Below are 14632 nucleotides of genomic sequence, written 5' to 3'. Positions count from 1 at the left end.
GAGTTAAATGACGCTGATGGCCTCATCGCCAGCGCCCGAAACTATGCAAATGTATGCAAACGAGCGAAGAGGCTTCACTACTGCGCACGCGCCGCCCGCCGCCGCTCACGTGGCGCCCCCTCCCCAGCCGCGTGCGCGCCGCGAGGCTCTCGACCAATCAGGGGCGGCTCTGCCGCGGACCCCACCAATGGGGTGCGAGGGGGCGTGGCCCCATAGGGAGGGGCGGGGCTTGTCCTTAAAGGGGCGGCACCAGCAGAGGAAATTTGGGGACCCCTCCCCCAAAATTGGGCCCGACCCTCCCCCAAATTCTTCCTTTTCCACCCCAAAATCCCCTCCCCCACCCCACAATTTTTGGGGTGAAACCGCCCAATTTTGGGGCCTGACCCCTAAATTTTGGGGAACACCCCCCCCCTCCCTTTTTTCCCCCCAAATTCCCCAAATTTCGGGGCTCAGCGCTGATTTATCCTCACCTTTATTTACAACCGAGGAGGGAGGGAGAGGGAGACCCCCAAAAATCCCAAATTCCTCCCAAAATCCCACCCCCTTAAAACAATGGGGTGGCGGCAGGAAAAAAAAAAACAAAAAAAACCAAAAACAAAACCAAAAATTTCTGGGTGTGTGCCCCAAAATCGACCCCCCCCACCCCCCAAAAAAAAAAAAAAAAAATAAAAGTTTTTGGGGGCACCCAAAAGTGCCCGAAAAACCTTAAAAATTTAGGGAGTGCCCTCCAAAAAAAAAAAAAAAAAAAAAAACCTCAAAGTGCTTGGAAAAAAAAAAACAAAAAACCCAAAAAACCACCCAAATTTGGGGTTTTTTTGGGTTTTTTTGTTTTTTTTTTAGGTCTCCTCGTGCGTGGCCAAGCACTGGAGCTCGGTGTCCTTCTCCAGGGGGCTCTGCAGGGTGGGAGGGGTCGGATTTTGGGGGTCCCCCTCCCCGGGGAAGGTGCGGCCTCGGGTTTCGGGGAGCAGCAGGAAGGTGAAAAGGGCGAACCCCGCCAGGAGCCCCCCGAAAAGGAGGAAAACCAACGGGCCCATGGCCTCCTGGGAGGGGAAAAAAAAAATTAAAAAAAAAAAAATTTGGAATTTTTGAGGTTTTTTGTTTTTTTTTTTTTTTTTTTTTTCTAAAAAAAACCGATTTTTAATTTTCCCTCAAACGGCTTCAAACAGCGCTAAAAAATGGTTTTAAATGCCTCAAAAACGCCCCAAAATTCCTTCAATTCCTCTAAAAATGACTTAATTTTCCCCAAAATCCCTAAGAATTTATTCGATTTCCCTCAAAAATCCCTAAAGTTTCCTTGAATTCCCTCGAGAATCCCTGAAAGTTCCTTAAATTCCACAAAAATCCCTAAAAATTTCTTGAATTCCCCAAAAATCACTAAAATTTCCTCAAACTCCTCGAAAAACCTCGAAAACTCCTGAAATTCCCCCCAAACAGCCCAAAAAAAAAACCTTAAAAATTTCTTAAACTCCCCCAAAATCCCAAAAAAACACCTAAAATTCCCCCAAATCCCCTGTTCTGAGCACCCGGGAGCCCAAAATCCCCCCAAAACCCCGAAATTCCCCAAAATCCCCCCAAAATTCACCCACCTGTCCTACCTGGAGACCCCTAAACCACCCCAAAATCCCTTCAAAATGCCCCAAAATCCCCTTAAATCCCCCAAAATCCACAAAAATCCCCCCAAAACACCCCCAAATCCCCCTGAGACCCCCCCCAAAAAACCCCAAAACCCCCCGAGATCCCCCAAAATCCCAAAAAAATCCCCAAAATTCACCCACCTGACCCACCTGGAGCTCCTAAACCACCCCAAAATCCCCTTTAAACCCCCCAACCCCCCCAAAAATCCCCCTTAAAATCCCCAAAAACCCCCAAAAACACCCCCAAATCCCCCTGAGACCCCCCAAAAAACCCCCAAAACCCCCCGAGATCCCCCAAAATCCCAAAAAAATCCCCAAAATTCACCCACCTGTCCCACCTGGAGCTCCTAAACCACCCCAAAATCCCCTTTAAACCCCCCAACCCCCCCAAAAATCCCCCTTAAAATCCCCAAAAATCCCCCCAAAACACCCCCAAATCCCCCTGAGACCCCCCAAAAAACCCCCAAAACCCCCCAAAACCCCCGTCCCCAGGTACCTGCAGGGCGGGGAAGGCCATGGCCACACCCAAACCATCCCCAAAATCCCCCTTAAATCCCCCCAAAATCCCCGAAAATCCCCAAAAATCCCCTTAAATCCCCCAAAATCCCCCCAAAACACCCCCAAATCCCCCTGAGACCCCCCCCCAAAAAACCCCAAAAACCCCCCGAGATCCCCCAAAATCCCAAAAAATCCCCAAAATTCACCCACCTGACCCACCTGGAGCTCCTAAACCACCCCAAAATCCCCTTTAAACCCCCCAACCCCCCCAAAAATCCCCCTTAAAATCCCCAAAAATCCCCCCAAAACAGCCCCAAATCTCCCTGAGACCCCCCAAAAAACCCCAAAACCCCCCAAAACCCCCGTCCCCAGGTACCTGCAGGGCGGGGAAGGCCATGGCCACACCCAAACCATCCCCAAAATCCCCCAAAAATCCCCCCAAAACCCCCCATAAACCCCCATTAAATCCCCAAAAATCCCCCCAAAACAGCCCCAACTCCCCCTGAGACCCCCCAAAAAACCCCAAAATCCCCCTAAACTCCCCGAGATCCCCCAAAATCTCCAAAAAATCCCCAAAATTCACCCACCTGACCCACCTGGAGCTCCTAAACCACCCCAAAATCCCCTTTAAACCCCCCAACCCCTCCAAAAATCCCCATTAAATCCCCAAAAATCCCCCCAAAACACCCCCAAATCCCCCTGAGACCCCCAAAAAAACCCCCAAAACCCCCCCAAAACCGCCGTCCCCAGGTACCTGCAGGGCGGGGAAGGCCATGGCCACACCCAAACCATCCCCAAGATCCCCCAAAAATCCCCAAATCCCCCCAAAATCCCAAAAAATCCCCAAAAATCCCCAAAAATCCCCGAAAACAGCCCCAACTCCCCCTGAGACCCCCCAAAAAAACCCAAAAACCCCGTCCCCAAGGTACCTGCAGGGCGGGGAAGGCCATGGCCACACCCAAACCATCCCCAAAATCCCCCTTAAAATCCCCCCAAAACCCCCCATAAACCCCCATTAAATCCCCAAAAATCCCCCCAAAACAGCCCCAACTCCCCCTGAGACCCCCCAAAAAACCCCCCCAAACCCCCCCAAAACCCCCGTCCCCAGGTACCTGCAGGGCGGGGAAGGCCATGGCCACACCCAAACCATCCCCAAAACCCCCCAAAAAACCCCCCAAACCCCCCAAAATCCCAAAAAAATCCCCCAAAATCCCCAAAACTGCCCCCCAAAACACCCCCAAATCCCCCTGAGACCCCCAAAAAAAACCCCAAAAACCCCGTCCCCAGGTACCTGCAGGGCGGGGAAGGCCATGGCCACGGCCGTGTTGCTCGCCCAATTGACGAGCCCGGCCAAGCCCAGCGCGGCCCCGCGCAGGTCCCGGAGGGAAAAGTTCGGAACCAACGAACCAGGGCAGGGGACCCGGACCCACGGCGAAAAAAGCCACGAAAAACAGCGCGGAACCCAAAGCCAGGGCACCCCAAACCGGACCCCCGAGCTGGGAAAGGGGGGACCCCCAAAATCAGAGGAGAGGGAGAGAGAAATGGGGGAAATTGGGGGGGAAATGGGGAAATTTGGGGGGGAAATGGGGAAAAATTGGGGGAAAATTTGGGGGAGAAATGGGGAAATTTGGGGATTTTGGGGGAAATTTGGGGAGTTGGGGGGAAATTTGGGGGGGAAATGGGGAAATTGGGGGAATTTGGGGGGGAAATGGGGAAAAATTGGGGGAAAATTTGGGGGAGAAATGGGGAAATTTGGGGATTTTGGGGGAAAATTTGGGCGGGAAATGGGGAAATTTGGGGGGGAAATTTGGGGATTTGGAGGGAAATTTGGGCGGGAAATGGGGAAATTTGGGGATTTGGGGGAAAACTTGGGGGGAAATGGGGGAAATTTGGGGTGCTGGGGGAAATTGGGGGGGGAAATGGGGAGATTTGGGGGGGAAATGGGGGAAATTTGGGGGAAAATTTGGGGGAGAAATGGGGGAATTTGGGGATTTTGGAGAAAATTTGGGGGGGAAATGGGGAAATTTGGGGGGGAAATGTGCGGAAATTTGGGGGAAAATTTGGGGGGGAAATGGGGGGAAATTTGGGGTTTTGAGGGGAAATTTGGGGAGCTGGGGGTGTTGGGGACTCCACCCCAAACGGGACCCCCGAGCTGGGAAACGGGGACCCCGAAAATCAGAGTGAGGGGGGAGCCTCAAAATCCAGGGGAGAAGGAAATGGGGAAATTTGGGGGGGGATTTTGGGGGGGTTCCGGTGAATTTGGGGGTTCAAGAATGGGCTCAGATTTGAATTTGGGATTATGGGAGTGTCCAGGTGAATTTTGGGAGTGTCCAGGTGAATTTTGGGGATGTCCAGGTGAATTTTGGGGATGCCCAGATGAATTTTAGGGGATGCCCAGGTGAATTTTGGGATTTTGGGGGTGTCCAGGTGAATTTTGGGATTTTGGGGGTGTCCAGGTGAATTTTGGGGCCCCCCCGCTCACCTTGAGGGCCACGCCCAGTGTCCCAGCACATCCCATCATTCCCAGCAGCCCCACGAGCTGCAGGAGGCGCCGCCCCGCCCGCTCCACCAGCACCACCTGAGGGGAGGCGGGGCTTAGACAGGGCCACGCCCACACCTGGACACACCCACGAGGAGGCCACACCCCCCCAATGAGAGCCCAACCAATCGGGGGACTCTGCCCACTCAGGACCACGCCCACCCCCTAATGAGACCACACCCCTTGAAGACCACGCCCACCTGCAAGGCCCCGCCCCCTCAGGGCCACACCCAACCCCAATGAGGCCCCGCCCCCCGCCACACCCCATTGAGACCACGCCCACCCAAAAGAAGACCACACCCCTTTGGAAACACATCTGAGACCACGCCCACCCATGTCACCCCTCCCCCTCAGGACCACACCCACCCAAAATGAGACTCCGCCCCTTGAGGACCACACCCTATGGAAGGCCACACCCACAGGAAAGACCCCACCCACCGAGACCACGCCCACCCACGGAGCCCCTCCCCTTGAAGACCACACCCACCAAGACCACACCCCAAGGAGGCCACGCCCATCCACCACGAGGCTCCTCCCATGCAGGGCCACACCCCATGGAGACCACGCCCACAGGAAAGACCCCTCCCACTTCGATCCACACCCACCCCAAAATGAGATCCCCCCCCTTTCAGGACCACACCCACCACGAGACTCCCGCCCGTCACGACCACGCCCACCCGGGGTTACGCCGCGCCCCTCCCCCGTGATTCCCCGGTGGGCGTGGCCGGGGGCGTGGCCTGGGGGGGGCGTGGCTCACCGACAGGGCGGTGGCGGCCACGTTGACCACGCCCGTCCCGATGGTGCCGACAGCCGGGTCCTGAAGCCCCGCCCCCTCAAAGATGGACGTCGAGTAATAGAAGATCTGGGGTGGGGAAAGGGGCGTGGTCAGCAGGACACGCCCCCTCGAGCCACGCCCACTCCGGCCACACCTCACCCTAAAAACTCCCCACAATCCTATTGGTCCATTACGGCCACGCACTTGAAGCCCCTCCCATTTAAACCACGCCCCTTTGCAACCCCCGTTTAGCCCCGCCCACTCTCCCCCACAAACCACGCCCCTTTCCCGCCAGTTTTTCCATTATTTCCTTCCTCTTTCCCCCATTTTTACCACGTTTAGCCCCAAAATCTGCAGGCCCAGGGTGACGTCACGGTCCCACCCACCGTCACACCCATTTCCCCTAAACTACGCCCCTATTTCCCACAAACCCCGCCCACTTCTCACTATTTTGGGTTCGTTTTCCCCGACAGCTGCTGCCCCAGTGTGACGTCATGGCCCCGCCCACTGCCACGCCCATTCCCCTAAACCCCGCCCATTTTCTCCCATTTTGGGTTGTTTTTTCCGTTTTTACCGCGTTTATCCCCGACAGCTGCAGCCCCGGCGTGACGTCATGGCCCCGCCCACTGCCACACCCATTTCCCTTAAACCACGCCCTATTTCCCCACATACCCCGCCCATTTTTCACTAATTTTCAGATTTTCCCCATTTTTACCATGTTTCTCCCCGACAGCTGCAGTCACGGGATGACGTCACAGCACCGCCCACTGTCACACCCATTTCCCCATAAACCACGCCCCCTTTACCCTAAACCCCGCCCATTTTCTCCCATTTTGGATTCGTTTTCCCCGTTTTTACTGCATTTATCCCTGACAGCTGCAGTAACGCGGTGACGTCATGGCCCCGCCCACTGCCACACCCATTTCCCCTTAAACCACGCCCCATTTCCCATCAACCCCGCCTGTTTTCCACCATTTTGGCTTCGTTTTCCCCGTTTTTACCACGTTTATCCCCGACAGCTGCTGCGCCAGCTGCAGCCCCGGCGTGACGTCATGGCCCCGCCCACTGCCACACCCATTTCCCCTAAACCCCGCCCATTTTCTCCCATTTTGGGTTGGTTTTCCCCGTTTTTACCGCGTTTATCCCCGACAGCTCCAGTCCCAGGGTGACGTCATGGCCCCGCCCACTGCCACACCCATTTCCCGTAAACCACGCCCCATTTCCCATAAACCCCGCCCATTTTCTCCCATTTTGGGTTGGTTTTCCCCGTTTTTACCGCGTTTATCCCCGACAGCTGCTGTGCCAGCTGCAGCCCCAGTGTCACGATCAGCGGCTGCCGGTACCGGCGGCTCCGGCACAGCTCCAGCAGCCCCACCCTGGGGGCGGGGCCTCGGCCAAGCTCCGCCTCCAGCGCCGCCAGCCCCGCCTCCGCCGCCGGGCCGGCCAATCGCGACAGGCCTGGGGAAAATGGGAGGGGCTTGTCGCGATAGGGGGCGTGCGGTGGGCGGGGGGAGGAGGAAGAGGAGGAAAATGAGGAGGAAGAGGATGGAAAGGACAGAGGAGGAAGAGGAGGATGGGGATGGAAGGAAGAGGAGGAAAATGAGGAAGAAGAGGAGGATGGAAAGGACAGAGGAGGAAGAGGAGGAGGAGGAACTGGGACAGAGGAAGAGGAGGATGAAGGGCCTGGAGGAGGAAGATGAAGGCCAGAAGGAAGAAGAGGGATTGAGGAGGAGGAATAATCGGGACAGAGGAAGAGGAGGAGGAGGATGGAGGGGATGGAGGAAGAGGAGGAAAGAGGGGATGGAAGAGGAAGGTGGGGAGGAAGAACAGGGATTGAGGAAGAGGAAGAACAGGGATGGAGGAGGAAGAAGAATCCGGAGAGTGGAAGAGGAGCAGGAAGGGTCTGGAGGAGGAAGAGCAGGAGGAAGGGAATCGAGGAAGAGGAGGAGGAAAATTTGGGACAGAGGAAGAGGAGGATGAAGGGGATCGGGGAGGAAGACGAAGGCCGGGAGGAAGAGGAAGAGGGAGAATAAGAGGAAGAGGAAGGGGAAGAGGAAGAGGAAGAGGAAGGCCGAGGCCGAAGGCCCCTCACTCACCGCGGCGCGCTCGGGCGCGCTGGCCCCGGGCCAGCAGGAACCGGGGGCTCTCGGGACACAGCGGCAGCAGCAGCAGCTGCAGCGCCGCCGGCAGCAGCCCCGCCCCGAACAGCGCCGGCCACGCCGCCGGCGTCCCCAGCAGCGCCCGCAGCCCCAGCACCTGCGCGACAGGCGGCACGGCTCGGGACAGGCCGCGATAGGCCGCGATAGGCCGCGACAGGCCGCGATAGGCCGCAAGGCTCGGGACAGGCCGCGCTAGGCCGCGATATCGCGAGATATCGCGAGATATCCCGCCGCGAATGGCGAGATGTCGCGATAAGGGGCGGGGTTTTGCGCTATGTCGTGAGGGGTGTGTCGCGACGTGGGACAAGCAAACCCCACCCCCAAAATCCCCTCAGGACCCCCCCCAGCCCTCACCCCAAACCCTCCCGGGCCCCTCCCCACCAACCACACCCTCTCAAGCCACGCCCACTCCTTAAGCTCCACCCACCCACACCCACAGGAGCCCAAGGACTCCTCCCCGTTAAGCCCCGCCCACAACGACCCCTCCCCAACGGCCACACCCACCCTGTCACGCCCCGCCCATCCAAGCCCCGCCCCATAAGCCCCCGCCCAGCCCATTGGCCCCGCCCCGTGAGCACCGCCCACCCCACAAAGCCCCACCCACCCCACAGGCCCCGCCCACCTGTGCCCCCAGGATGCCCAGCACGATGCCCAGCTGGTGCAGGGTCCCCAGCGCCCCCCGCAGGCGCAGCGGAGCCACCTCGGCCACGTAGAGCGGCACCAGCACCGACACCAGCCCTGCGGGGGCGGGGACAGCTGGGACACGCCCACAGAGGGGTGGGACACACCCACAGAGAGCCACACCCATCACAGAGCGGGGACACGCCCACAGAGGGGTGGGACACGCCCACAGAGAGCCACACCCATCACAGGGTTAGGACACGCCCATCATGGGGTGGGACACGCCCACAGCGGGATGGGACACACCCTCAGGGAGCCACACCCACCACAGGGTCAGGACACACCCCCATAGACCCAGGACACGCCCCCAGAGGGGTTGGACCCGCCCACAGAGAGCCACACCCACCACAGAGCCAGGACACGCCCATCAAGGGCTGGGACACGCCCACAGAGAGCCAGGCCACGCCCCCACAAAGCCCCACCCTTCACAGAGCCAGACCACCCCCAGTCAGGCCACGCCCCCCAAAGCCAGGCCACGCCCCCGTACCTGAGTAGGCGCCCACGATGAAGCGGCCGAGGATGATGAGGGTGTAGGTGGGGCCCAGTTTGGCCCCGCCCATCAAGGCCCCGCCCACCACAGCCAGGCCGTTGGTGGCCAATAGGGCGCCTTTCCTGAGGGGGTGGGGGAGGGGGAGGGGGCGTGGCCACGGGAGGGGTGACCACACCCACTCCAGGCTGGGTTCTGGTCCCTCCTGAGGCCACGCCCACTTCCCCACTCACAGCCTCTTAAGCTCCGCCCATTGGTGCCACACCCCGTTAAGCCACGCCCCTCCCTGGCCACGCCCCCTTCATTTTCTTCCTTAGTCACCTCCACCCCTCCAGACCACGCCCCTTTAACCACTCCCATTTAAGCCCCGCCCCAAGTCCCCTCCCAATTAACCCACGCCCTGTTAAGCCCCGCCCACCCCATTCCCTCCTCTTTAACCTCACCCTAAACCCCTCCCCTTTAAGCCCCGCCCCGCCCCCAATTTCCCCTCCCACGACCCCTCCCCTTTAAGCCCCGCCCACCCTGCCACACCCCCAACCCCCCCCCTTTTCATTTTTAACCCTTTCCCTTCCACCCCCCCACCCCATTAAACCCCCACAAACCGAAGCCCCACCCTCCCCCGGCCCCACCCCTTTAAGCCCCGCCCCCTTTACCTGCCCAGCCGCTCCGCCAGGGCCCCGCCCGCCAGGGCCGTGCCCATCCCCCCCACCGAGAAGATGGCGACCGACAGGGCCCAGAGCAGGGAGATGGTCTGGGGGGCAGGGGGCGACCCCCAGCGCCGCACCCACGTGGCGTTGTACTCCCCTTCCAGGACCTGGGGGAGGGGGGACCCCAATTTGGGGAGGGGGACACCCAGATTTGGGGAGGGGGCACCCAGATTTGGGGAGGGGGGACCTCAATTTTGGGGAGGGGGGACCTCGATTTGGGGAGGGGGACACCCAGATTTGGGGAGGGGGGACCTCAATTTTGGGGAGGGGGGACCTCGATTTGGGGAGGGGGACACCCAGATTTGGGGAGGGGGCACCCAGATTTGGGGAGGGGGGGACCCGAATTTGGGGAGAAGAGCATCCAGATTTGGGGAGGGGGGACCTCAATTTTGGGGAGGGAGGCACCCGAATTGGGGAAGGGGACACCCAGATTTGGGGAAGGGGGCACCCAGATTTGGGGAAGGGGCACCCAGATTTGGGGAGGGGGACACCCAGATTTGGGGAGGGGACACCCAGATTTGGGGAGGGGGGACCTCAATTTGGGGAGGGGAGACCCAGCTTTGGGGAGGGGGGACCCGAATTTGGGGAGGGGGGACCCCAATTTTGGGGAGAAGAGCATCCAGATTTGGGGAGGGGGACACCCAGATTTGGGGAGGGGACACCCAGATTTGGGGAGGGGGACACCCCGATTTGGGGAGGGGGGACACCCAGATTTGGGGAGGGGGGACCTCAATTCGGGGAGGGGGGCACCCCAATTTGGGGAGGGGGCACCCATGGGGCCCCTCTTGAGATTTTGGGATTCCCCCCCCCCCCAGAAATTTGGGATTCCTCAGGAGTTTGGGAATCACCCATTGGGGTCTGGGGGCTTCCCTTTGTTTTTGGGGGGGGTTCCCCGGGATTTGGGGAGTTCCCTCATAATCTGGGGTGTCCCCAGGAGATTTTGGGGTCCCCCCGGAGGTTTTGGGGTCCCTCCTGGGGTTTTTGGGTCCCTCCCGACGTTTGGGATCCTCCCAGAAATTTGGGATTCTCCAGAAATTTGGAATCCCCCGGAGCACCTCCCATTGGGTCTGGGGTCTTCCCCTTCTTTTTGGGGGATTTCTCCAGGATTAGGGGGGTTCCCTCGCGATCCCAGGGGTCTCCCCGAAAGTTTTGGGGTCCCTCCCGAGGTTTTGGGGTCCCTCTTGAGGTTTTGGGGTCCCCCTGGAAGCTTTGGGCTCCTTCCCGACATTTGGAATCTCTCCAGAAATTTGGGAATCACCCATTGGGTCTGGGGGCTCCCTCCTCTTTTTGGGGGGCTCCGTCAGGATTTGGGGGGTTCCCTCGCGATCCCAGGGGTCTCCCCGAAAGTTTTGGGGTCCCCCCGGAGGTTTCGGGGTCCCTCCTGGGGTTTTTGGGATCCTCCCGACATTTGGGATCCCCCGGAGTTTGGGAATCACCCAGGGGGCACCCATTGGGTCTGGGGGCTTCCCTTTGTTTTTGGGGGGGTTCCCCGGGATTTGGGGAGTTCCCTCACGATCCCAGGGGTCTCCCCGAAGTTTTGGGGTCCCTCGGAGGTTTTGGGGTCCCTGCCGAGATTTTTGGGTCCCTCCCGACGTTTGGGATCCTCCCAGAAATTTGGGATTCTCCAGAAATTTGGAATCCCCCGGAGCACCTCCCATTGGGTCTGGGGGCTTCCCCTTCTTTTTGGGGGATTTCTCCAGGATTAGGGGGGTTCCCTCCTGATCCCAGGGGTCCCCAAAAGTTTTGGGGACCCTCCCGAGGTTTTGGGGTCCCTCCTGGGGTTTTTGGGATCCTCCCGACATTTGGAATCCTCCCAGAAATTTGGGAATCACCCAGGGGGCACCCATTGGGTCTGGGGGCTTCCCTTTCTTTTTGGGGGGCTCCCTCAGGATTAGGGGGGTTCCCTCACGATCCCCGGGGTCCCCCCGAAGTTTTGGGGTCCCTCCCGAGGTTTTGGGGTCCCTCTTGAGGTTTTGGGGTCCCCCTGGAAGCTTTGGGCTCCTTCCCGACATTTGGAATCTCTCCAGAAATTTGGGAATCACCCATTGGGTCTGGGGGCTCCCTCCTCTTTTTGGGGGGCTCCGTCAGGATTAGGGGGGTTCCCTCGCGATCCCAGGGGTCTCCCCGAAAGTTTTGGGGTCCCCCCGGAGGTTTCGGGGTCCCTCCTGGGGTTTTTGGGTCCCTCCCGACATTTGGGATTCCCCGGAGTTTGGGAATCACCCAGGGGGCACCCATTGGGTCTGGGGGCTTCCCTTTCTTTTTGGGGGGTTTCTCCAGGATTAGGGGGGTTCCCTCGCGATCCCAGGGGTCCCCCCGAAGTTTTGGGGTCCCTCCCGAGGTTTTGGGGTCCCTCTTGAGGTTTTGGGGTCCCCCTGGAAGCTTTGGGCTCCTTCCCGACATTTGGAATCTCTCCAGAAATTTGGGAATCACCCATTGGGTCTGGGGGCTCCCTCCTCTTTTTGGGGGGCTCCGTCAGGATTTGGGGGGTTCCCTCGCGATCCCAGGGGGTCTCCCCGAAAGTTTTGGGGTCCCCCCGGAGGTTTCGGGGTCCCTCCTGGGGTTTTTGGGTCCCTCCCGACATTTGGGATCCCCCGGAGTTTGGGAATCACCCAGGGGGCACCCATTGGGTCTGGGGGCTCTCCTTTCTTTTTGGGGGGTTTCTCAGGATTTAGGGGGGTTCCCTCGCGATCCCAGGGGTCTCCCCCCGAATTTTTGGGATCCCCCCGGAGTTTTTGGGGTGCCCCCGGTACCTTTTGGGGCGCGTTGATGACTCCGATGTTGTAGCCAAAGGCGAGCGAGCTCAGCGTGGCCGCGAACACGGTCAGGGCCAGCACGGGGGTCAGCGAGGGGGGGGGGAGACCCCCCCGAGGCCGAAGGGGGACCCCCCTCATCCTCCTGGGGGGGGGAGGGGAGGGGTGGGTCAGGGTGGGGGGAACCCCCAAAAAATTCCTGAGGGGGGAGGGGAAATTGGGGGGAACCCCCCCCCCCCCCCCCCGAAATCCCCCCCCTGAAATCCTGGAAATGGGGGAGGGGGTTTCCACCCTCCTGGGGGGGGTCTGGGGGGGTTTTGGGGGGGTTTAAGGGGGAGGGGACCCCTAAAAATTTTTGGAGGGGGGGGGTCAGGGTGGGGGGAACCTCCAAAAATTCCTGGGGGGGGGAAAATTGGGGGACCCCCCCCCTCAAATTTCGGCTCAAATCCCAGGATTGGGGTGAATTGGGGGGGGGAATTTGGGGAGGGGGTTTCGCCTTCCTGGGGGGGATTTTTGGGGGGTGGGGGACCCCCAAAAATTTCTGGGGGGGGGGTCAGGGTTGGGGGGAACCCCTAAAAATTCCTTGAGGGGAGGAAAACTTGGGGACCCCCCCCCCCTCAAATTCCCGGGATTTGGGGGGGAATTGGGGGAGGGGCTTTTGTCCTGGGGGGGGGGAGGGGAGGGGACCCCCAAAATTCCTGGGGGGGGGCTCAGAATTTGGGAGACCCCCCCTCAATCTCTTTGGGAGGGGGGGTGGGGGAGGGGCGTGGGGGGCGTGGCCAGGGTTCCACCCCTCCCCCCCTCACACGCCCCGCCCCTCCCCCACCTCCCCCTCCCCCCCCCCCCCCCCACCTTTGTGAGACCCTCGAGACCCCCGAGTGGGGGAGGGGTGACCCCCTCCCCTCCCCCCACCCCCCCCCCCCCCGGGGGGGCTCTATCGCGACATCAACCCCTCCCCCACCCTCCGCTGTCAAAAATTCCCATTTTTGGGAAAGTCCTGGAAAAAACGAGGGGGGGGGGTGGGGGATGGGCGGGAAATCCCAAAGGGAATTTTTTTTTGGGGGGGGGGGGGTCCCGCCCCTCCCCCCACTTTTAGGACCCCCCCCTCCCCCACCCCCCAAAATCGCCCCTCCCCCACCCCCCCCCCGGTACCTCCTCGTCCTCCTGGATCTGCTGGAACCCTCTGGGCATGGGGGCGGTAATTAATTAATTAATGAGCTGATTAATTAATTAATTAGGGGTGGGGGGGGAATTAATGATGGGGGAGGGGGAGGAGGAGGGGCCCCCCCCGGGGGGGGTTCCCGGGGGGGGGGAGGGGCGGGAATGAGGCTGGGGGAGGTTAATTAGGGGTTAATTAGAGGTTAATTAGGGGTCGGGGAGGTTTAAAGGGGGGGTCAGGGGGGTTAATTAAGGATTGGGGGGTTAATTAAGGGTCGGGGGGATTAATTAAGGATTAGGTAGAAGTTAATTAGGGGTCGGGGGGGTCCCGGAGGGGCTCAGGGGGTTAATTAACGATTAATTAAAGATTAATTAAGGACTAATTAGGGGCCGGGTAGTCCAGCAGGGTATCGGAGAGTTAATTAAGGATTAATTAAGGATTAATTAGGGGTCGTAGGGTCTCGCGGGAGGCACAGGGGGTTCAGTTAAGGATTAATTAGGAGTTAATTAGTGATTAGTAAGGGGTCGTACGGTCCCGGAAAGGGTCAGGAGTTAATTAAAAATTAATTAAGAAGACGGGAATGTCCCGGGAGTTTAATTAAGAATTAATTAGGAGTTAATAAGGGGTTAATTAGTGGTCGGGGGGTCCCGGGGCTTTAGTTAAGCATTAATGAAGCATTAATTAGGGGTTAATTAGGGGTTAATTAGGGGTCGGGGGGTGCCGGGGGGTCCCGGGGGTGTGCGGCAGCTCCGGGGGGCGCGGGGGGAGGGGCGGGGAGAGGCCACGCCCCCTCCCCCACCACACCCACCCCTCCCCCTCCCCGCGGCCCCGCCCCCTCCCCGTGCGGGGTTTGTTGGGGGTGGGGGAGGGGCGCGAGGAGCCCTGGGATGACCCCGCCCCTCCCCCACTCCTCTCCCCCCTCCCCCCCCCCCCCCAAATTTCAGGCGGTTTTTCCCCTAAAATAGAGGGGAGGTGACGTCACCGCCCCTCCCCATAGCTGGAGGGGGAGGGGGGGGAGGGGGGGGATCCCTGTTCCCAGGGGGGGTGGGGGAGGGGCGGGCGCGTGCCGGGGCTATTTTTAGCCCCTCCCCAGAAATGTCACCTCAATGTGACCCTCGGGGGGGGGGGGGGAGGGGAATTTAAAGGGCGCGAGTCCCAATTTGGGAAATCTGAACTGACACCCTGGGTGACACGCGTGACGTCACCGTGACGTCACGCGAGGGCGGGGACCACAACATTCGGT

The 14632-nt window shown here is 59.8% G+C and overlaps 1 protein-coding gene across 1 annotated transcript; it reads right to left on the bottom strand.

The window, feature by feature from the left end:
- Nucleotides 1-733: 733 nt before the first annotated feature.
- Nucleotides 734-13479, bottom strand: SLC2A4 (solute carrier family 2 member 4). The gene is given in 12 exon segments (XM_088155269.1): nt 734-1040; nt 3424-3504; nt 3506-3628; nt 4615-4710; nt 5429-5533; nt 6723-6904; nt 7543-7702; nt 8228-8343; nt 8774-8898; nt 9427-9587; nt 12231-12375; nt 13383-13479. Coding segments are annotated over 11 exon segments (1494 nt in total). The 5' UTR covers nt 12372-12375; nt 13383-13479; the 3' UTR covers nt 734-836.
- Between the last annotated feature and the right edge of the window lie 1153 nt (nt 13480-14632).

Source organism: Sturnus vulgaris, chromosome 36 (genome assembly GCF_052056855.1).
Source record: "Sturnus vulgaris isolate bStuVul1 chromosome 36, bStuVul1.hap1, whole genome shotgun sequence".
In the NCBI taxonomy this organism is placed as follows: domain Eukaryota; kingdom Metazoa; phylum Chordata; class Aves; order Passeriformes; family Sturnidae; genus Sturnus; species Sturnus vulgaris.
Note: the sequence above shows the minus strand (reverse complement) of the source record. Positions and strands in the feature narration are given on the sequence as shown.